The 24,178-nt window shown below is 39.9% G+C and overlaps 1 protein-coding gene across 1 annotated transcript in view; it reads left to right on the top strand.

Annotated features, from left to right (window-relative positions):
- Window positions 1-344: 344 nt before the first annotated feature.
- Window positions 345-24,178, top strand: part of LOC104075283 (microtubule-associated serine/threonine-protein kinase 2-like) — a gene marked incomplete at its 5' end in the record, with an annotated part of 31,598 nt that continues 7,764 nt past the window's right edge. Inside the window, 15 exons of the mRNA XM_009575728.1 lie at window positions 345-446; window positions 4,145-4,277; window positions 4,423-4,464; window positions 5,922-5,983; window positions 6,637-6,722; window positions 8,700-8,908; window positions 10,287-10,425; window positions 10,858-10,990; window positions 12,331-12,496; window positions 13,534-13,635; window positions 15,239-15,361; window positions 17,596-17,705; window positions 19,873-20,027; window positions 20,745-21,049; window positions 23,748-23,963. Of these exons, the coding sequence (XP_009574023.1) occupies window positions 345-446; window positions 4,145-4,277; window positions 4,423-4,464; window positions 5,922-5,983; window positions 6,637-6,722; window positions 8,700-8,908; window positions 10,287-10,425; window positions 10,858-10,990; window positions 12,331-12,496; window positions 13,534-13,635; window positions 15,239-15,361; window positions 17,596-17,705; window positions 19,873-20,027; window positions 20,745-21,049; window positions 23,748-23,963 (2,083 nt within the window). The remainder of the gene's footprint in view (window positions 447-4,144; window positions 4,278-4,422; window positions 4,465-5,921; window positions 5,984-6,636; window positions 6,723-8,699; window positions 8,909-10,286; window positions 10,426-10,857; window positions 10,991-12,330; window positions 12,497-13,533; window positions 13,636-15,238; window positions 15,362-17,595; window positions 17,706-19,872; window positions 20,028-20,744; window positions 21,050-23,747; window positions 23,964-24,178) is intronic.

Raw genomic sequence — 24,178 nt, 5'->3', positions numbered from 1 at the left:
GATGTCAGTATTGTGTGGAAGGTAAAATTGAAAAAAATCAGTATTCCTATTTTTGTTTTAAGAAATAAAACCACATCGTTTCCAATATAATTGATAGGTGATTATAATGCAAGTAGAGCCTTTGAAATATCTCTTGCATGATAAAAGGAGTCAGTGGTAATGGAAAAGCTATATGTAACTTGGCATCCTTGAATGAGCTAAGATCATTGCCTGCCCTGACTCAGTCATGCCTTTGCTGCCGAATTACAGTTACTGAGCTGGTGATTGCTCTGCATTCAGCATTTGACATATAAAAATGAAGAGTTCACTGCTAGGACCATTATGTGATGTTTTGCTCTCCACAGGCCCACGAGCGATCCGAGAGCTCAGAGGTTGCCTTCGTTACCCAACTTGTGAAGAAGCTGATGATTATCATTGCACGACCAGCTCGGCTGCTTGAGTGCCTGGTAAGTTTGGTCCTCAGGACGGTGCATGTATGATCTAAAAAGTGTGGTGTGTGTTTGAGGAGATAAGGACACAAAGCCTTCAAGAGAAAGCTTTAAATTCTCATAAAAACATTGATGAAAAATAAATCAGTATTTTAAAAAAAGAAGTACTAAAGTGTCTTTTGCATTAATATAGAAGTATCTTTCCATTGGAGTGTCAGCTGCAACAGCAGCTAAATTATATTTTAGTATAAAGTTTATGGCTGAGGGGCCAGATGTAGCTGTTGACATAATTTCATGCTACTTGATGCCACCTGATTTTCCTCATGTTGTTAATAAGTACAGGGAAGAGTGTGTAAATGTGTGATGCGTCTATGGTGCCCCGAGAGCCATGCTAAGAAAGAACTGTCACTAAGGAAGAAGTTCCCTTCTATGATATAAATGGTGCTTGGGCTCTTGGACTCAAACCCTTACCATAGACCCAGCAATTGCAGAGAAACCTGATGCCAGGTTTTCCAGCTGTGAACACAGAGGGATAGGCCAGTGAGAGATCAGAGCAGATTTGGAAGCCCGTGGTTGAAAACCTTGTCAGTGTTATTGGAATATATGGAAAAGCAAGTCTCATTGCTTTTTTAACAACTTACTCTGGCTAATAAGAACGTATTCTTTTATTTAACTCTAGGAAATGGTGAAAAATGTATAGGCCATCCCAATGAAATAGGCCACTGTGTCCTGAAGTCGTGCAACTCCGAAAATGTTTATGCAGCCTGAACGTGCATTCTCACTGTGATCCCACAGCAAGAGGGTTAATATAATTCTTGTATATATATGGAAAGAGGTGTTCAGGCCTCTGGTGTGCACAGTGTTGTGGTGGTTACTGGTTATAGGGGTCAGTTCTGTGACACTACTTCAAAAGGATGTTGAAAAATTGGTGAGAATGTAGGGAAGAGTCACAAAAAACTGTCTGAGGGCTGGAGAAAGTGTCACAAACTTACAGTGGAAACTTATGAAATAGCAGGATTAAGTTCCTTGGCTTGTGTTACATGAGAGGTCAAAGCTCACAATGTAATTGTTCTTTCTGGACATAAAAATGACAAAGAAGCTACATCTGATTGAGACATTAAAGAAGTTGGCTAAATTAGTTATCTGTGGCTGGGTATAGATGTACAGTTAACATTTGTGTGTAGGCCACACAACTAGAAAGATAGATGCCTACACTTACTTATTCAAGAAGTCTCCACTAGATTACATTGAAAATCCTGGACACAACTCCATTCAGACTGGGCATTCTTTGGCTTTCAAAACTATTTTTGTGATTTAGAGGAGTTTTGTGACTCCGGTTATCTTCTAGTACTTATTCAAAATATCCTTTGGAAGTGAAGGCAATGAAGAAAGCAACTAAATTTAAGCTTATTGTGTTTGTATTTGCTGTGTTCACCATGGTCATTTATGCTTGCGTACACTCTACTAGTAACACATCATCTAGGAGGGCGTGAAACCTCAGTAAGTTTTGTGAACCCATCCCTATACCTGCAAGCAGATCTAAACTCAAGCCAGCTTTTAGCTGCAAATCAGTAGGTCTCCAGGTTCCTCCACTGTCTTCTGCAGCTGATGTTCTGCAAAATGAGTGGGAGCAGGTGGAAGCCGTAAAGTCACTGAGATTTGAGTAATGAACTTCAAAGCATGTAGTGACAACCTTGACAATGAAGTGGCTAGACTTCAAAGCATAAAAATAATATTTGTATCTGTATATTAGTCTTTCTGTTTATTTAACCTGATTGCTTTTCTAGCAATTTTTTCCATATATATATATATTATTCTACTGACATGAAGACTTAAGTATTAATGTCCCTTTTATCCCTTAAAAGAACAAGAAATATAGCAATGAATAGTCTACCATTTACATAGCTTGAGAACGAAATTTCTTTTTTTTAACTTATTTTTTTGTAATTTAACCTCTAGCTTCATTGTTTGTGAATTTATAGACAAATATTCTAAGATTTAATATTAATGTTAATTTTAGTAACACAGCTCATACTTATTTCTTCCTTGTAAATGAAATAAGTGACCATATAGGCAGTGGTTGTGATGATTGTGACTGTTTTAATGGGGGTGAAGGCATTTAAGTATTTTAAACTTCAGTTATTTGGCTTCAGTCTTTGTATTACCTATTGGACTGTGAAATGTTTATTTACAGACTGAGTCTCTGAGGCTTCTAGAAGATAATAATGTGTTTTGTGCATCACTGAAACCATACTTTTTGGGAAAAAGTATGGAATTTATTCTTTCTTCAGATTATTTTTCCATAGCATTTGCCTCTGCTTAGTAGGGATCATTCTTCTCCATTTAAGTAAAACTATTCAGATGATTAAATAAATCTACTAAAAAGAAGACAGAATTGGACTTTGTTTAATTTCTTAATTTTTTTGTATGTTTGAATTTTTTGTCACCAGACTTTTTTCCTTCTGTCCTTCACTCACCAATAAATGACCTACAGTTGTATCTTGAAGAGTCCTTCCTTGACTCCACCTTCCCTTTCACTAGTGCAGTACTGTTGACAATCTCTCTCCTGTGGTCCTCTCTGGCCTAGCTTCTGCTCTTTGCCAATTCTGAGGTGGTTGATGAATCCTTTTCCGGAGGAGTTAGGAAGGAATTTACTTTCTTGCGTTGTTGCTGTCTTTGGTGACAGCATGTATCTAAGCAGCATTGCTTAAAGCAATCAAGAAAAAGTGCATCTTTTCTCTGTTTCTCTAACCATTCAAATATCTTTACATCATCATACTTGTTTTTCTTGTTTGCAGTTCTGTGCTCTCTTTTCCCTTATGCTGCTGAGCACACTCAGGTCAGTTCTTTTCTGACGCCCTCACAGCTGTATGCTGTAAATCTTCCCCTTTTATCCTCCTGTTTCACTAGAAAATTTTTGAAGAGTTTTGGCAAACCTGCTCATTGTTGGTCTACGATGAGGTTCGTAGGGGAGAGTTAAAGTTAACTGGTGAACGTGCTTCTAAGCAGAGTGCTCCTGCTGCCAAAAGCTTGTCTTTTATTTCCAACTGTATCTATTTATCTAGTAAAAGAGATCACACCTTCTTATAACTTTTCTTGCCTTAGAGATCACATGCACCAAGACTGAGTTGATAAGATGATCCTGTACTGTGTAGTACAAGAAATACTGCAGCAGTATTTCTTATATAGAAAGTGAAATCTTCTCTGCTGATAAATTAGCAATTGCTAAGGTTGGGACAGTTACAGAATTGGGTGGATGTATGGTTTGATCAGAAGTGACATTTGAAAGCAGGAGAGGTTTATATTGGCTTAACTCACCTGTCAGATGGAGGTGGCAGAAGGCGGCACCTCAGTCCTCATCACAGACCTTTCCCTGGCACACCTCAGTGTGACAAAACTGGGAGGTGTGTCCACATTGATGCTTGCATTATCATGACCGTATTATCTGATAGTCTGGTTTTGGTTCATAGAAAGTCCCTGTAGTCCTTGTCCTGTTTTGATTCGCAGATCTAAGCCAGTGGACATCCAGTGGGCTGTAAATGTCTGTCATTTTTGCAGAGCAGAGTGGAATGCATTGACATGTTTGTTGTAACTGCAAATGTTTTGCATCACTGCTGAGCCCAGAATAAACTTTGGATGTTTCTCCTATATGGGAGAGCAACCTTTCGTAATTGTGTAGCTGAATCATTTACCTCTCTCTCACTACCTTGCTGTAGGAGTTTGATCCTGAAGAGTTCTACCATTTGTTAGAAGCTGCAGAAGGCCATGCCAAGGAAGGGCAAGGAATTAAATGCGACATTCCTCGTTATATTATCAGCCAGCTGGGACTCACCAGGGATCCCCTGGAGGGTGAGAACTCTTGTTTTGTACTCTCCAAACTGCTGAAAGGATAACCAGATCTCCTGGTAACAACATAGCTGAAGGAGGCTTTTATTTTATTGGTTTAATTTCTAGGCCATTTTTCCTTATTTTCCTGTTTGCTGTCAAATTCTAGACTGTCCTTTGCAGCCCCATGTCTCAAAGGAGCATTGCTGGGGTAAGGACTGCACATCAGCAATGACAGTTCTTTACTTATGGTGTTAATAATGTCTCCCTGTATTATAGCTGAAACAATGTTAGAAAATGGCTTTATGAATTAACTGTTTTCTCTGTGCTGTTGGACAGTAAAAGTAAATTTACCTGTTATTTTTCTGATCTACCTGCCTGCTGGTGGCCTGGTTGGAAAGTATCCTGTCATCCCACTTTGTTGTCCTCTCTGGGAAAAGTGTATTTGTTGTGATTTGCCATGAGAAACCAGGACCAGTATGAATTTTTAGGTGGCTATGAGACTGTATTTTTACATCTTGCATAGTAGCGAAACCAGAGAGAATAATGCTCTAGAAGAAAGTAACAGCTTTTCTGCTAGGACCCAGAATTGCATATGGTAAATTGAATATGCTGTAAACATACAGAGGCCCAGAAGATCCTAACTTTGGAATTTGTGAGTTAATATGTCTGCCTGGCACTTTGCTAGCTGAATCTCTTCTCCTATGACAAGTCTTGTGAGCGTGCACAGCTTGCTCAGCAACAATAGAAAGTGTGACAGAGACTGGAGGTTACTGTGGAATATTTCAGCGATTGAACTATACTTTTTGTTTTCTCAGGAGAGCATAATTTCAGCATAAATTGGTAGTCTGGATAGGACTAGTTTAACTTCTACGGTGTTTATGGGAATGACAGTGACAGGTTGACTTCAAGTGAAGAGCTCTTTGGGAAAATTTCTACCAACGATTGCTAAATGCAATTTAATAGCATTTGTTGAAATCTGACATTAAAGGGAAATTTCCTTTGATCCCTGTCATGGGAGAGAACCTTTCCATCACTAATTCCCCTTACTAAAGTAAAATTTTCTTTAGAAATGTGCGGAGATGTCAAGGTGCCTTATTTCCTTTCTGTAAGGAGGGCACCCAGAAATGTCAATGCTGTCTGTGCAGAGACTAGTAGTTAATGTAGGATTTGGTTTTGCAAAGTTTATAGCATCTCCTAAGACAGCTGAGTAGCCTAAACTAACTGACTTTTTCTCAGTTTGCTGCTGCTCAGCATTTTGCAGAATCACACACATTTCACAGAGAGAGGTTGTTTGAAATGTAATGCTTTTTCTTCTCCAGAGTACAGATGTGCCACCAGGCTATATGCCTGGAATAGGTTTTAATATTAACTAGCTAGTGGTTTCCCCAAACTTGCATTTATTGCTTTTACTTATTATAGAAACCATCTAGAGTAAGTCAGGCTGAAATTAGAACAATTAATTATATTCATCTTTATATAAAATACTGCTTACAGTTTAAATGATGTTAAAGGTTATCACTGTATAATTGGGGTGACTTTTTACAGAGGGGAAAAGTGTCCTTCGTCATCTACAGGCACATCTTAAAATCCTGTTTGTCTTGTATAAACAAAGAGAATAGTGTTTGATTGAGATCATTAGGAGCAATCTTTCCTCTTTCTTTTCAGAAATGGCCCAGCTGAATAGCTATGACAGCCCAGACACTCCTGAGACAGATGATTCAGTCGAGGTAAAGCAGTAATACACTCATTCTGTCTAGCACTTTTTTTTTCTCTGGAAAGAAGTAGTCTACAGTAAAGAATTAATTATAATGCAGAGTAATTTTAATTAAAAAAAAAAGTGCTGACATTTAAAAGCGCATGTTAAAACTAGAATATACACTCATAAAAATGTGGAAATCGCTATACTGTGGTGGTGAAATGCTTAAAAGTTGCAAACAGGCATTATCATCAAGTTTTGTTAATTTGTTTTTTTTAGAGTTGCAAACAAAAATCTGGAGAAATTCTTCATATCTGCATTTGTAAAATGAGATGGGTATTGAAGAGAGTTGACTTTAGTAATGGACTGTTAGAAAAATTTAATTATAGAACTCGCTAGGTTTCAAAGATCCTTTGTTGTTTATTTTATTCGTTTTTCAAAAATGTAATATTGGGGAAAGGCCTGAATCTTATAGTCCACTGACTTTTTGTGCTAATATTTGTGGAGGGAATCTGCAAGTGACCTAGGGATACAGACAGTTATCCTAAAGCTGAGAACTCCAGAGGTTTAGAAATGGATTGAGTTTAGGTGAATGCTGCTTAAAGAAGAAAAGGACAAAAAGGTGACATAAAGGATGAAGTAATTCCTGCTCCTGATTTCCATTTTCTTGTCGTCTTTCCCCAGAGCCGTGGGGCCTCTGTCCAGTCAAAGAAAACTCCATCTGAAGAAGAATTTGAAACTATTAAACTGATCAGTAATGGTGCTTATGGGTAAGGCTTTTAGACTTCGCTTTAGAAGAAAATACTATTATTGTCCTGTCCAGGGAAGGGCTATAGCAAAGTTTGGTGAATGACTGCTTTTTGTTGGGTCCAAAGAATAAATGAATTTTGCTTGGGTCTTACAGGGGTTCCATACTTGTGCTATCTTCTGCATTCTTCTGGGAGATGCCATTTCTTGCACGTTCGTGGGGTTTCTTAGACAATAGTCCCTGTACCTGGACATAGTTCCTGGCTGTGAAGTCCTTACATTGCGCTGAACTGACACAGCTTCCAGCTCAGGAAAATTAGTTGTCCTACATTAAAGCTTGCAGAATATGGTATTCCTAATCCCTCTGTGGCACAAGTTTTCTGAAGCCCTTCCTAGCTGTGATCTCAAGCCTGTTTTTCCAATAACTATTTCTGCACCGTTTCTTTATGGCAGGTAGGTAAAATATAGAGACTTCGGTGTCTTAGCTTGAGATGACAAAAACATTTTCCTTAAATATAGTCTCTAGGGAAAATATTGTCACTTAGTTTATTGTGAGTTTTCCTAAGTAATAGTAAAAAAATGTAGTTCCATGAGTCTGAGAAAATTATTTTGCACCCATTTCCTTATTGCTTAGCAAAGCAGCCTGTATTTCCTTTCATGCTGTCTAGTTAACTCCTGTGATTTGTGTTTGTTTAAAGGCTAAATGAGTGAGGGTAAAATTCTGTAGTTGCAAATGTTACTGATGATTCATTGAAACAGCAAGAATATTGAGGGAGAAATAGTTTATGCTTTTCCATTCTTCCATGTGTTCAGATTATATATGTAACATATGGCTGTTTGTGAGCACTTGAAATACTAAAAGAAATGCTAAAATTACATTGGGGCAAATCTACTGTGAGAAGTAATACAGTAAAAATGCTATTAGGTTTTATTATCCATTGAAGAATCCAGAATGAAGTTGGTCAGTTAAAATTTTAACTGCTCATACAAACCTATGCAGAATTTTAAAGACGTAAATCCTTTTGCAGTTTGTAAATCCTTACCAGTGATAGTCATTAGGCTGTAACTGAAAAGCAGTGATATTCAGTAGGTCATAGCAGCAAAATTTGAGCATGTGCTCGAGTGTTTTGTTGAAGTGGGTGCCTAGTTAACAGCAGTTAATTTTTTTAAAAATTATGTGTGGAAAAAGTGTAAGCATGTTTTTTAGTCAGTGAAGACACAATGGAGCATGTCGAAGAGCCATATTATTAGACAAGAAGATTTTATATCTTTTCAGTCATATTTCTGCACAGGCCCCATGATTTAAATGTAAAAAGGGGAGAGAGAGGTGGTAGTTTTGCTGTTACTCATACCTGTCTTTATCCTGGGTGTATTTTATAGTCAGCTGCTGGTGAGACACAATACCATGTTAAATGTAATATACTCCAGAGAAAAGGAAACAAGTACTGATTCAATAAGGCAAGCAAACTGGATGAAAATTTTATTTGCAAACTGTATTATTAATGTGCAAGAATCTAATGATCTGCAAATGATAGAAATGTAAGAGATACTTTACTGAAGTAAATCCCCGGTGACAGTGTTGTGTCAAATTAATTTTATGGAGCTTGGGAAGAAATCGTGCTGATTCCGTAAGTTTTGGACAATTCTTTAAGTGAAATGGTGACTGTAGTGTTGAAAAATACATGGCTCTCTGCAACGATGCTTAAGGAAGTTTGTGACATTTGTGTCTGAAATATCTCCTTGTTAGTCACATCAGTGAAAATGCTGCTTAATTCAAGAAGGCAGAGCAGCTTTTGGAAGGAAGCGTCATGGGGTTCCTTCTTTTCTAGGGGAGCTTGGCACTGAGATGGGATTTTATGGAGTCACAGATAAGTCTGTCAGGATCCATCCAAAACAGTTACCATCACTGTTTTTTAAAAAAAAAAAAAAACCAAAAAACCCCACAAAAAAACAGTTTGAACTGAAAATGGAACTTTTCCTCTTGGTATGTGGTTTTCTAGAGCGGTGTATTTGGTGCGACACAAGACCACCCGTCAACGTTTTGCCATGAAGAAGATCAACAAACAGAACCTAATTTTGAGAAACCAGATCCAGCAGGCTTTTGTGGAGAGAGATATCTTGACATTTGCCGAGAACCCCTTTGTGGTCAGCATGTTCTGCTCCTTCGAGACCAAGCGCCACCTGTGCATGGTTATGGAGTACGTGGAAGGTATGTTTGTCATTATCTACACCTGCAAAGGGACCTTAGATAGGATGGACACGTAGTGTGTATGCAGTGTGCCTCCTCGTAAAGGATGATGTTTCCGAGTGATTTATAAGATGTGTACTTTTGGGTGTAAGACTGGTCAGTGCGCTGCTCTCAACACAATAAACGGGAAGACCATCTCATTTGTGTGCTAGTCCTTTCTTCATGGAAAGTGAGCTCAGTCAGCCCTGCAGTCGCAGGGGAGGTTGTGATACCCTTTTAGGGAGGAGTGTGTGGACTGCTTGGGCTGAGCCGGAGAAATGAGTCATTCTACTGCTAGTACAGTTTAGTGTAAGGAGATACTCCATTTGTGAATCCCTGTGACTAATACCACATGACTGCAGTGGAGCTGAGGAAACATAAAGCCACATGTAGAAAACTGCTGGGGGCGGAAGTCAGCATGAACTTTCCAGTCCTTGTTGGAAAGAGATCCTCCCACTCTTCTATGGGATGGCATGGCTAGATCCATAGCACGTTTGCTTGGCATTACAGTTAGAAAAAGACAGTTAAGAAACATCACCAAGCAACACAGTCTTTGTTCTTTAGCAGCCTTTTTAAAAATACAGTGCTATTTTATGCTGCGAGTTTTTTTGTTTGTTTTGCTTATTCTTTGGAATATTATTTGATTTTATTTTATCACTGTATCTTACTGTAAGCAATATATTTCCACTGGTGGATAGGATTAATTTCTTATGCCTGGCTTGCTTGGCTGAATGTTTGTGAGAAATGAACTTATAGTTATTGTATCAGTGCTCTTTCAGATAAATTAGTGGATGTATTGACATAGCAAATTTTAATATTAATTCCTATTTGCAAGTAGAGATGAAGGTCGAATTAAATGTGTGGCCAATGTTCCTTAAGAAGCTTGAATCAGGGGCCCACAGTCTTATTTTCGTGACTACCAATGTGTCGAAAGGCATAGCTGCCTCCCCATGTGTAGGGAGAGCCAGTTAGTAGTTCTAGAGGTGTTTACTTATTTTTTTAAGAAGCTTGTATATCAGAAGTAGTATGTGTCTCAGTGGTGGAAAGCAAAGAAATTTATAGAGAGGCCAAACACTCGTGAACGGCCCTTTCTTCAAGGCTAGCTTATGGTTTGGAAATGGCATCTGTACAGTTCTTGAGCAAGCATGCCCAACATACATGGATCTCAATTTTCCTAAGATTTTAATATTTATTTGAAGTTCAAGACGGTGTGTAGAGAGCGCTTTAGAATTCAGGCTAACAGGGTTGAGAGAGACAGCCTTTAGGAAACTCACTCTAATCTAGTATTGTAGACCTGTAGCTGTTCTTTCTTACTGATATTTGCCATTTTACTGTGCTGTATTTGTGACTTTTTTTCTAGGAGGTGATTGTGCTACGCTTCTCAAGAACATTGGTGCCCTACCCGTTGATATGGCAAGGATGTATTTTGCTGAGACTGTTCTGGCATTGGAGTACCTACACAATTATGGGATTGTTCACCGTGACCTAAAACCTGATAAGTAAGTCTTTAGCTTTTCAAAAGCTGGAGGGAGAGAGCCAGTTCTTCAGAGGCTTTCTCCATAGGCAAGAGGACATGGGGGCTAGGGACAGTAGAGATCTTCACTGGCATTTGACATGTAGGAGATATTATGGAGTCTCTTGCAACTAATGTAGAACCAGAGAGATACTGAGAAAGGGTGGGAAGAACGTCTTCAGATATGATCTCAAAGCTGTTGCTACATTGATGAAATTATGGCAGAAGGTAGTCTGATTTCTAGTTGCCTTGGCTGCTCTGTGATACTCAGTTGCATAGGAGGTTCCTTCCAGGTGTTTGAATGGGATGTAACACTGAACTTGCTTGGCTGTATTTCTTCTGTTCTTCTTTTTTTAAATTGCTTTTGGGAAACAATTAATTGAATGTTGGATTATTTTGTTGCTTCTCTTTCTTCTAGTCTCCTGATAACTTCCATGGGTCACATTAAACTAACAGACTTTGGACTGTCTAAAATTGGGTTAATGAGTCTTACAACTAATCTTTACGAGGGACACATTGAGAAGGATACCAGGGAATTCCTGGACAAGCAGGTAAGCTGAAAAATTTTGTCTCTTGTGAGATCAGATGGAGGATTCTGTCTCAGGATAGAATCGGAGTTTGTTAGCACTCCCTCTCTGCCTCAATGCTGTGCTGTGCGTTGTAGAATGGGAGGAAAAAATACAAGTCTGTTGTCGTGCTTGTGCATAAATTGGTATTGTTTGTTATTTCAACTTCTTGTTTTGGAGTGATGCACGTCAGCCCTTAGTTTAGGATATTGAAAGCACGGCCCAGACAGCAGTGCAGGTGTGAACAGAAATTGGTTTAAGGATGTAACATGGATTTTGCTGGAAGGTTGTTCCACGGTCTCCCCCTTCTGGTGCTTAGAAAGTTCATGGCAAGTTCCCCTATGTTTCTTCTTGTAATTTTGTCTGATGGCTTAAACATTGATTTTTATCCCCACAATATTTACTAAGGGTCATTTTTCTCCTTAGCCTTCATTTTGCTAGGCTTAACCAGCTAAGTTCTTCTAGGTAACAAGATAGATTTTTCTTTGATGAATGAATAGCTCTTCCATGCACCTCTTTCAGCTTGAGTTGGTATTTCCTGGGCATAGTTGACAGGAACTATACTGTTCTGTCAGGCTCACCGGTGCCTTGTATAATGGGATTAAAAAATACTTCTCTCTTCTGAAAAGACCTAGGATTGCAGCTGTGCCAAATGTTAATTCATAATCATCCTGTGGTATTGTCTTCCTTTGCTTCTGAGTAACGATGTTTTTTCTAGCAGGAACTCTCTTTGGTCACTGAATCATTGTCTTGCACTTTGCAGTGTTACATTTTTTACAACTGTTTTGTTATTGTTGCTGTTTCTAAGCCCGAGGCAACTTAGATCTTCCAAGATTTCCTTAGCCATTGTCTGTGGCAGTTGTACCTCCCGAGTTTAAATGCTGAAGTGTGTAATCGTGCTGTGCTGCTAATTCTGCATCTGCAAAACTAAATTCTGCTAGCACAGAGATGTGAGAGGTTTGTCAGAACTCAGTTCCTGATAGCTGTGCCAGTAGACATCCATCAAGCAGACAGACCAATACACACAGAATATGCATTTTTCCCGTATACTTTACTATACATGCACCAAAGAACTACTGAGCTGGCATGTCCACACTTGGAGCATTTCATAGTATGTGATATCATTTCTGTGCAGGTAATGTGTTCCTCTATAGATAGACTCTTGCTCCGTGGAAGTAGTTCACAGCATAAAGTGGTTAGTGACAAAACATTATTAACTTCCTTGTAAAGCTCTGAGGGGGAAAAGAAAAAAAAAGACAAAAATAAGCTTTGATGTGAATTTGGGAATTTGTAGGTTTATTGGTTTCATGTGTGTTTCTTTTGAGGTCTGTGGGACTCCAGAATACATTGCACCAGAAGTGATCCTGCGCCAGGGCTATGGGAAGCCCGTGGACTGGTGGGCCATGGGAGTTATCTTGTACGAGTTTCTAGTTGGCTGCGTTCCTTTCTTTGGGGACACACCTGAAGAGCTGTTTGGACAAGTGATCAGTGGTATGTTTCTGTTCTGGTTCTGAAGGGGTTTCAGAGTGTGCTGTGAAGTAAAACCTTGAAACTATTGAGGATCCACAGTTTAGTCAGGAAAGGCTAGGTATAAAATAATGGGTTTTAATTTTAAAATATTTATCTTTCTGTGTCAAAGTAGCATTCATCTGATTCTAGTTATTGAAAGTTGTTGAGTTGCTTAATGTCTTGCTAGATAGTTCTGTCGTTGTGCATGGTGTGGGAGTCATGCAAATCCTTGTGGGATTGGGGAAAAATACTTGGGGATTTTTCTGTTCTGTCTTTTAACTTAAATGATCGAGAATATGAAAGGAGCTGCTGCCAACTGGTCTAATTCAGTCTGATTCTGGTTGTTGCCTCTGTAGGTGCAAATGTCAGTCAATTAGTAATTGTATAAATGAAATAAAAAGGAAATTCTAAGCAAGACACATTGAAGCTGTTGTACTCGGTACCTTCATGTCTTGTGGCTTTTTCAACCTATCTCCTGCTTGGAGTTTGACAAATGATTGCTTTGTGTTCTCTCAGTGAATATGCCAGTGAAAATATATCGGGAATGCTTTCTGAAACAGTAAATTTTTAACACACTTGGCAAATGTCCTTTGTAAAAAGCAAATTTCAGCAAAGAGCTAAATATGATGCATGAAATTGTTACCTGTGAATTGTTCTCTCTGTTCCAAGTATAACAAGCGTGGAACGTGCAGGCACGAGATACAGCTGCAGTATTGTCAGTGTCATTGTTTATGGATTGTCATGGAAGTCCCATTTCATACTTTATTAATAGAGTTCTTAATGCTTTTTTTTGCCACAAGCGCTGCTTGGATTGACAGCAGCTTTAGCTGTCGCTGAATTTTATGCATTTTGGAAAATGTCAATGCTTGAATTATATTAAGTATGCAAGCTGCTGAATTCAAGGTATTTACGATTCTGGGGCAGTACTGAACACTGCGTGTAACAGTATAGGAATGTGAATGGTTATTCAAATTGGTCGTGAAGCTGGTAGAAAATGTCAAGTCTCTTTTTGTCCTCAGATGAAATTGCCTGGCCAGAAGGTGATGATGCACTACCACCAGATGCCCAGGACCTCATTTCTAAGCTTCTCCGCCAAAATCCTCTGGAAAGAATGGGAACAGGTAGGAACCTTGTGCATAGGAAAGTACTAGCCAGAAGCAGGAAGAGAAGCTACCTTGATGCAGATCCTCCCATGTTTAAAAATGCTCACCTAGAGCTGGGAAACATTTTATACTGGGTTCAATGAATCCTGTGTGATGAAGCTCTGAGAATTTAGTATAGATTGTATATGAGTCAGACAGATATGACTGTCTTGTTTGGGAAACAAGAAAGCAGCACTGTCAGCTTGGCAACATAACTTCTCAGATTTGTGCTGTTCCATTAAAGGATTGAGGGTTGTGTCTCCATTTGAACAGTGTATAATCAGATTTCTTTGAAGTTCTCTTTGACTTAATATTCCCTACATAGATGTGAACTCCTGGGTGTAATAAAATAAATGAAAACTTTCCCATTCCTAGAGGCCTGTACTTGTAGAATTCTCCAAACATACAACAAGGTCTCTTTGGCAAAGTCAGATGTGTATGTCAATCTTTCTGTATTATAATGTCAGATTTAAAGTTTTACAAGTCAACACTTCTCATTTCCTGATAGTAAATAATCATAAATAATCTCAAGCTACGCTCTTGTTTTAAAATCATTTGTGCAACACTGCGGCTTCACGACACAGGTTTTCTGTTTCATTGATTTGATTTATTTGATTTAATTTTGGATTTTCAATTGGAAATTACACTTTAAGGATAAAATAAAAACTTATGTATATAACAATTCCAAAAGGCACATGTATTCAGCAGACTTAACACATGTGCACACAAGGGTGATGAACAGATCATGAATTAATAATGATATCAGATGGTTTTCACATGTTCTTCTTTACTTCAAAACCATGTACTTGAAAGATGTTGCTGTCACGGAAAAGATGTAGAGTTTCTTGCCTTATAAAATGAGTTGATGGACTGATTTTTTTGATTTCTTATATAGCTGTAATGCTGAGACTGCTGTTCCACTTGGCATCTCTAGTGCCACTGGCACTCAACAAACCTTTTATCTCTTTTCCTCTGCTATTCTCTTTTTTAAAAAGACAGTAGCATCTTTTATGAATGTTAATTTAGTTTGGAAAAAAATGCATATACTAGCAGACAGATAATCCTTAGTTTTTCCTTCTGGGTACCCAAGCGTCTGAGGTTAATAACAAGAGATACTAATTCAGGAAGATATGTAAGCCCCTGCCTTTTTTTAAGTACATGGATGAGTTTATTCATGAGAGTGGAGCCACAGACATGCTAAGTACCTTTCTGAGTTTGCTCTCTTTATTTAGCTATGATCAAGATGGTATTTAGAGTTTGGAAATTTTAAATTAAGATGTTAATTAGTTCTTAATCTTGCAACTTGCTGTGGAATGTAACAGCAGATGCTGTCTTCCAGCCAGTTTAGTCATGTGTTGTCATTAAACAGGAAGAGGAGGTGGGAAGGAGGAAATCTTGTTCAGATTTTATCCTGCATCACCACTTTGGTAAAAGGATAAGTTGTTTCTCAAAATTCCTGGAAAATGTGTGACTTAAATGTACTTGAGTACGTTCTCTTAGGCTCTTGATATTTTTAGGGTTTGTTTTTCTTGTTATGCAAATGCTGAAAGAAATACTTTGCAATAAAAGGTGCTTATTTCAGGTAGTGCCTTTGAAGTGAAACAGCATCGGTTCTTTAAAGATTTGGACTGGAATGGATTACTTCGGCAGAAAGCTGAGTTCATCCCACAGTTGGAATCTGAGGATGACACAAGCTATTTTGACAGTAAGACTAAAGACTAAGCCTAAATGGCATAATTTTTTTTGTGCATATTTCATTTTTGAAATTGTTGGAGTTAAGTCATTGTTAGAAATTGAATAAAACACTTGATGGAAATTGTTTTAAAAAGTTTCTGTTGAATGCCAAGTAAGGTTTCTTTGAAAGCAAATGAATTTTAAATGAAAAAATGTTGCTGCCGAAGTCAATCGGCCTTTCACTGGTGCCTGTGGTCCTGCCAGCCATGGCTCTGCAGCGAGAGGTGCTGCGGTTTTTATGCTGGGTTTATTACAGTACTTCCAAAGCATTTGGTATATCCAACTCGAGTTTTTGAGCAATATTATCTTTCCCTGGTGACTGTTTTCAGCCAATGAATGTTTTTAAAAAAAAAACCAAACAAAACCAAAACCTTGTGGGAAAATTCTTTAGAGATTTTAAAGTAACTTAAATTGTTTTCACTGCAAGTGTATCACCTTTTTTTTAGTATTGTTAACTCTAATGAGATATGAAGTGAAGTGCCTGTCTGGCGTGTATAAATGTCTGGGAACTGCCGTGGTATCAGTCCTGTGTAAGATTCCTGGTATTTCCAGATAAGCACCAGACAGAATCGATGCTCTTGGGAGAGAAGGGAGGAGCATCATGTGACGGATGGAGAGGTCTCTGTGCCCAGAGCCTTTGCTTTTCTCATTTCACTTGGGGAGCTGAGCAGGTGGAAAGGACTTGGGCTTGTTGCTGGTCAGGGGGGTCTTTCCCCTACTCCAGCTGCAGTGCAGGATGATACTGGGCTATTTCAGTTTCCTGAGCTATGGAAATTTCTGCCCTACTTCAATGGAATCTCTTCCATCCTTCTCCCAGGGCCATGGGGCTCACTAACTCCGTATGATGCACGTTTTTGCTCTGCTCCACGCTTTACTCAGGGTGAAGGGAGGGAGAGAGCAGCCTGCCTCCAGCCCCTCGGCTGTCATGCTGCAAAAGCAGAGATCCTATTTAGATAATGCTCTCCCAGTTTGGGGAAGAGGCTTTTAGGTTAGGGGTTGGATGGAGAGATAGGATGGAGAAAGAGAGAGATTTAGAATCTCCACGTACTCGCTACAGAGAGCAATTTGAGTCAAGCTATGCAGAGGGGGCAGAGGTATGTTTTGCATGTACTGAGGTTACATTGGTACAACATACATGTAGAAACCGAGGTGGTGGTGTGTTCCCCCCGCTCATTGGACTTATCGGACATTGGACTTGAGCTCTGGTCACTGAATTGGATCAGTGATTGGGAGAGGCTCAGCTCAGCACAGTGAGCGGATCCTGGTGGGCAAAAGCACCATGTTATGTTCAGTGGTGCAAATCACTGGGTCTGTCAAGTAGGAATGATGGCAAACTCCCCAAGTGCCCAGGCATGCTCAGCAGGTTATCAGGGTGACTTTGACGTGAGTCCTTTATAAAGGCTGGACTTCTCACGTCAGGAAATATCTCACATAGACACCGATAAGAGTTGGCGTTGCTGTTATAAACGGTAATGCAGAAAATTTTAGAATTTACAAAAGTAGCTTTCTGGCTGATACAGTGCAGCAAATTTGGCTCAGTACAGCTATCAGCTTTCTGTAGCCAAAGTTATTAACGCCTGCCCTGCAAAATCCAATGTGGCTGGCTTAGAAATCCAGTGCTGCAAATCTCAAAGCACAAAATCTCTTTGGAGGCAGTTTAGATTTTTGCATTAAAAAATAGCTTTGCGTATTGGCTGCTTGCCCACTTTCTTTCACGAAATCTAATCCTTTTTCTGGTTGTAGGAGGGAGAAGAGGAAATATTTTTTTGGGGTAAATATTTTTATTTTTTAAAGAAGGCTTCTATGTATGTATGCAGGACAGACTTTTTAAAATCATAAAGCTGTTTATTGGAAATTGGGACAGTGAATTGTTTCTTTGTTTCCTTCCATATGATTGTTTGCCATAGGGAAGAAATATCCCTACCATGAAGGGTCTGCAGGATTAGACACCTGCTGAGTTTCAGCTGCTTTTAGAATATAATATAGCTGATGATATAAGATAAATTCAGTAGGAAGGAGGTATTCTTCACTGCTAATTGTACAGGATGAGCAAAACTGGCTGGGTACGTTTCAGTATTAAGGAAAATACCCTGCATGGTGTATGAACACTCAAAGTTCTTTGTAAGTAGACACGTAGGAATGCTGGAGGTGTGAGAGTTATCAACACTCCCCACACTGACAAAATGTGCCACGTCTTGTTCACAGCCCGTTCAGAACGGTACCAACACGTGGATTCAGAAGAAGAGGAGGACACTAATGATGATGATCACGTGGAAATTCGCCAGTTTTCCTCATGCTCACCGAGGTTCAGCAAGGTAGGAGCATGCTAGCTTGTTGAAAGAAAAAATCCAGAGAAGAACACAGTTTCATTGCTTCGTTTGGGGTAGATTTTAATCATGCAGATGTTATGTGGGAGTCACATGGTGTTTAGTATTCACTGACAAAAGAAAAAACTGTGTACGTTGTTTATTCTCTGATAGTTTGTGGCCTGTTAGAAGGTGAGTGCAAGAATAATTGGAGAATAAGATTTTGTGTTTTGCAATGGTTCACTAATATGCAGGGTACTGCAGAGGTCTCTCCTGCATCTGATACAGTTTGATGTTTTTACTGATGACTTGGATGCTGGCAGGGAGTGTCCAAAGCTTATTTTTTTTTTTAAGAGTGTTCCAGTAGGTGACAAGATGGCATTAGGATGAAAATTGATTCACACATTTTGGAATAATGGTCTAAAATCAAAGGGATCCCATGCAGTAAGAGCACAGGTGAAGTTTACACCCCTGCTGTTCATTGTCTCAAATACAGCCTAAGGAACAAAAGGTGACACTTTCAAAGAGAAGGATCTGGGCGTGTAGTGCATCATGAGCTAGATGTGCCAAATTATTGAAGCAAAAAGGCAGTTACCATACTGGTCGAGCATGAATATTTTCTGCAAGCACTGGCATGGGTTGCCTGGGGAATTTGTAGAATTTCCATCACTGGCAGCTTTTAAGAACAGGTTGGAGAAACATCTGTCAGGTGATTACAAAGAAAGCTGGTTCTGCTTTGAGGTGGGGAAATGGACAGGAAACCCTGAAGAAGTCCCCTCTAGCCATGCTTTCTGGATTCAGTATGCCTTACTCAGGTCTGTGCAGGTCTCTCATTCTTACTCAGATGATTTGAAATAAAAAGCTGGGATTATGGACATTACATAGTACAACTCTGCTGTTAGCATGGAGAAAACAAAGTACGTTTGGGGAGGAGCAGAAGGGAGAAGAAATGCTGTTTTGAGGTCAGCCCGTTCTATGAACAGTATTTCCCTCTTCTTGATGAGTTGGGAGTAGGAATTTTACTTACGGGCTCTGAAAGATGTTTCAGTTTTTCGTGACAGTTCCTCCAGATTTCCACTACTGAAGTCAGTTTTGAAGCACCAGTTCGTTCTTGTTTGTCCTCAGCCAGGCTACAGTGGCTTAAGTAACAGTTACCATTAATTTTATGGAGTTGTTCCTGATTTGCATCACCAAGAGTATGTTTAAAATTGGACCTGAGGATTAGTCGGGGTTTTGAAAAAGTTCTCATGAGTACGTAAGGGTTTCTTTTTTCTTCCTTTTCTCACCAGTATTATTCATCTGTTAGACTGAAGCTTTTCTTTAGGGTTCAGTGTTTTTGCCACAAAGAGAAAAAGTTCACTTTTAATGAATTTATTTTAAGACCTGGAAAATTATACAGCATTTGTAATGTGGGAGGCATAAAAGGCTCATTATATTTTGAAATTCTTGTCTGACAATTCAGCCATATGATTTATTAATAGTTATCTTGTTGATGCTCTGAATTTTTAATAACATTATTTTCATTAATCTCTTCTTATGTAAATTAGGACCACAGTCAAGTGTAGTTTTAAAAGGATGGATTTTTTTTGCTTAATCATTTAATTATTTAAAGACGGCTGTAAAACCAAGAAAGGCACTTTCATTAAGCTGTCAGCATTATAGTAGATTCCTTGAGTAGGGCAGGACTTTTTTGTTCTGAAATAAGCCTGGGGCAATGCTGATAGACTGATGATAATGAAATGGGGTCATGAGCGTGATGCCTATCACTGAATTGAATTTGTGTAGTAAGATTTCAAGATCCTGATGCCAGCCTTCAAGACTTGCGGAGCCTGCTTTAGCAATATCTCTTCTTAGATGTGAGAATCGTTAAGAACAAAAATCAAGTAATTTCAAAAAGTCTTAATATTTCTGTGGTGTGCTGGGCTGTTTTCAGAGGAGAGGTGTTGGGTGCTGTTGTAAAAAGCATATTTCATGTTTCTGAAGCTTGGTTTTTTCCTTTCCTCCCTGGCACACTTTGAGCACGTCACATCGGCACTGTGTTATTTAGTCGAAGAACATTGCCAAGTTCATGCTTTCAGGGAATACCTTTCATTTTGAGAAGAGATTATGCCCCTTGATCAAAAAAGGCCACAGAGGTTTGCTTTCTCTGTACAGAAGGATCTTTTGCTATGTGCAGGTGTACAGCAGCATGGAACGTCTTTCCATCCATGAAGAGAGGAAGACTCCACCACCAACTAAACGGAGTCTGAGTGAAGAAAAAGATGACCGGCTGGACAGCCTTGGTGGCTTGAAGAGTCGAGACCGCAGCTGGGTGATTGGGTCTCCTGAAATGTAAGTTCTGTAGAACTAAAAGTCTTTTGGTTTCTCATAGCATCTGAGAAGGACCGACCCGTGCCAAAACTTTCGATGACCAGTGTTAGGTCAGGAATGCTTCATATGATGTATTTTCACAAGTGAAGCCTGAAGAGTAGAATAAATAGCTGAAAATGAATGTGTAGAAGTGATATAGTCCTTAAATGTATCTAATTAAGTACTAACGTCTCCTAAATTTGTAGCAAATGCTTTAAATGAACTTAAAAGGATTATAACCTTAAGTAAAGCTTTCATTTGTGGAAAGGCTAGTTATGTTGGAGATGTACCAACAGCAGCTTTTTCTTAAACATTAGCGAATCCAAAGTCTGGTGTTGCCAGACTTTTACCATTTGTCACAAATTAATGAAACCATTAGTCCAAAGTTTCTAAAGTTCAGAATATCTAAAAAAAAAATCTTGTGTTCTAGTAAAAAAGTCAGTAAAATATATGAATGCCCAGAATTTGGTTTTATTCCTTCCTTTCTTAGAAGCTTAAAAGTGGAATTTATTGGAAATCTAGACTCAGGTGATGCCCCAAGCCATTGCTGTTTTAAGTCCTAATGATGTAGCTCTGTCTTCTAACTTCACCTTGTATTGGCTTCAGATGTGTGAGTTGTGTCTGTGCACTATTTTCACCCTTTAAAGTTCATTATCCCCCTAACTTAATTCAGAGGCTCTGTCTTGTTTTTTCTCTTAGATTGCGTAAGCGCTTGTCTATGTCTGAATCCTCACACACGGAGAGCGACTCCAGCCCACCCTTGACGGTCCGCCGACGCTGCTCAGGGCTTCTCGATATGCCCCGTTTTGCCATCTCCGCCGAGGACGAGGGAACTGTTCTCAAAAGGCCGCAGTCCGAGGGGATGCTCTTATCCACTGTGCAGTCGCGGGAGGGGCTGCCGGTGCCCATTCCAGAACAGCCTGTGGAGCAAGAGCTGCAGCTGGAAGGTGATGCCGGACCCACCACCCCCTCCACGGCTGTCAGCAGCGCCTCAACGCTGACAGGTACATGCTCGGTGTGATGGTGCTGGGGTCCCCAAGAAAGCTATGTTAGCTTGCAGATGTTAACTCTGTAAAACTGTGGTTTGGATGTTGAGTGATGCAATGTCTTATGCTAAGTGGTTATTTTAGTATAGTTTTGTGGATGTGCTTGCCTTTAAAATGACATCGGTGGTTTAATCTCTTCAAAATTATATCTTATATTTCAGTCCTGTCATTTCAAATAGATTAAGGTCTTCTTATGCTTGAGACCCATATGATCTATGCCTGCTTACAACTACTGGGTGCCTACCCGAGGCAGCATTATTTTAAGCATTAGTCAGAGCAGATCACTGCTGAGTTGCGGCTGGAGACTATGCGTGTCAGCCATACTAACAGATCCCTGCTTCCTATGATTTTATTTATCCAAAAAGTTTGGAGTAGAGACTTGAAATTTGCTGGGGGAGTGGGGTTTGTGTCAGGGACATGCTACTTGCAGTCTCAGCCAAATATCCTGAAATTTAGCCAAGTTGCAGGCTTAAAAAAGTGCAGCCTAGGTTTAGTAGAATGAGTCTTAGAAGTCAGTGTTTGACTTCTCAGAAGCTTTGTCCATCCTGGGGTCATTCTCCAGCACTGGGCTGAGCAGGACCTTCCCTGCGATGGTGCCCTGGGCTGCTGCGGTGCAGGGCTGAGCTCTGGGTGCTGGAGCACCCAACTCCTGCCCCTTTCAGGGCACTGGGAAGGCAGAGGGTGAAGCTGCCTGTTTCTGAGTACAGAGGAAGCCAGAGCTGGGAACTGGTCGGAAGTAGTAAGGAGGAAAAAAATGAAATTTGGCTCAATGGAAGAGAGCGTGGAAGTTGAATTGAAGGTTGGCAAGATAATATTTGAGAAGGAAGGCATTATTTAGGGGAAGAACTAGATTGTAGCGTTGAAGAACAAGGACTAGCTGGGTAAGAAAATAAGAAGTTGCTGGGGGAAACTGGGAGCAAGCAGGCAAAGCAATTGTGGATGCATTAAGGATGGAAAGGAGAGGAAAGAGGTACTGAGCAAGGAGTCAGAGTGGCAGCAAGACTGGACAAGGACAAGGTGAAGGGCACTGGGCAGATGTGATGGTGGATTGATAGCAGAAGGTGGAAATGCCTTAGAGGAAATTTGCCTCCAGACTAGAGTAAAGCCAAAGATCCCCACATCTCATTATTCCTCTTCTGCAATGCAGTCTGTGAAATTTCCTCCAAAATTATCCCATTCCCCTCTATGCTTATCCTCCCAGAAGAGGCCCGGTGCTGCCATCACATACTCCATTAACCCATGGGAAAAGGTGTAGGAGTGAAGGAAGTAAGCTACCACATACTTGGGTGACATGGGTGCCATAGTGGAACCTTAGTTTCTCAATTTCATACTAAAAGCCTAGAAACATGCTATTAAAAATTGCAAGAACACTTTCATTGCAAATTTGAGTATCTACAAGTTGAAATAAGCAAAAATGAAGCTTCCCTGGGCAGCCTGCTCTCCTGAGCCTAATGCATTAGAGCAGTCTTTTAATCCAGCGCATGGGATTCAGGGATACCATTGATTCAGTGTCCCCAGCCTGCAAAGTTAAGCCAGAGGCAGGGGATTGCAAGAAAAGAATTTAATTCCTGTCACTGTCTCAGAGTGCTCCTTTAATGCATATCGCAGCCTTTTCACACACAGTCTCTGATTCTGGGTTCCTCATTGTCTGGGAGCCTTATTTGAAACTCTGTGGCTGTTAAATGTTGAACTGGCATCTGGTACTGAGGTCTATGGGAATGGTGCTTTGAATTTTTATTTTCATGGTACTTCCTGCTTTACTTAGTATGCAGAGCAGTTGTGCCTGCTTAAATAACGATGATCAATGTTTTGTTCTGTCCTCATTGTTCAAAATGTGGCCCTTAGGCTTTATTTATTGCACACTGCTTAAAATTTGCTTTTGAAGACAGAATGATTAATTTCCCTTGTGGACTTGCTGTGATGCTCACCACTTTCATTTCTGAGCACCTTGTAAATCCTAATTAATGTATTTTCATAGTGCCCCTTTAAGGTATTAGATGGGAAACTGAGGCACCGAGCTTGAGTACAGCACCCCCAGCCCCCAGCATCTGCTGTTGTTGCATGCCCAGTCTTATTTTCAAGACTACTTTGCATTTTATATATAAGTATAGCAGGTTAAGTAATTCAAGACTAAATTGCAACGGTGCACAGAAGGGGGCAAATTAAGGTTGTCTTTGCAGTCTACACTTTTACTTTCCCTGACTTTAGTACCTTAGTATTCTCTTAAAGTGGATTTTTTGTGTGCAACTCCAGTAGAACCTGGCTTCTCTATTACAGGCAGTTTTAACTTTAAGATTGACAGTTCTTGCTGGTTGTAAAAATGGAGCACTTTCCGTAAACCTGTTTTCGTCTGTGAACGATCCCATTGAAATGGCTTGCCTGCAGAACTGCACCGCAGCTTTAGGATTCATGTAACTGCTACTGAGCAACGTGATTTCATTAGTGAGCTTTTCCAACAGAACAGAAGACGCTAATTTTCTGTATTCAGAATAACACCATTTCTGTAAATAAAAATTCAAGCCCTGGGGTTTCTTCTTAGGAAAATTTACTCTTGGACTTCATGTAAACATGACTTTGATTTAATGTATTTTGCCTGTAGGGGAATAGACTGTTAGGAATTCCCTGTGGTTCTAATCTGTTTTAATTTAAACTGTAGCTGGGAGCACTGCAGATTTCTCTGATCCACGCGCTCGCAGTAATAGCAATGAAGGCCCAGACCTTACCACTCCAAAAGCCATCAGCGATTTGGCAGTGCGGCGGGCACGACACAGGTTGCTCTCTGGGGAATCAGGGGAGAAACGTACCTCAAGACCTGTCAATAAAGTGATTAAATCAGCATCCGCTACTGCCTTGTCTCTCCTGATTCCCTCAGGTAAGAAATGCCTCGGGTGAGGCATTGTCAGAATCTGCAAGCACTAAACAAAAGGTCTGCAGAGAGATCCTCCCCCTTCGCTCTCCTGGAATAATGCCCTCGCTGGCAGGAGGGGAGACATCTAACTTTTACAGTCGGTTTAATATTTACTACTCGGCAGGATAATGAATACTGCTTTGCCACAGACAGGAGTATTGTGTGTGTGGTCTGACTGC

This window comes from Fulmarus glacialis, unplaced genomic scaffold (assembly GCF_000690835.1).
Source record: "Fulmarus glacialis isolate BGI_N327 unplaced genomic scaffold, ASM69083v1 scaffold20044, whole genome shotgun sequence".
Lineage (NCBI taxonomy): Eukaryota > Metazoa > Chordata > Aves > Procellariiformes > Procellariidae > Fulmarus > Fulmarus glacialis.
The sequence above is the reverse complement of the archived record's forward strand: the minus strand, read 5'-3'. Positions and strand labels throughout refer to the sequence as shown.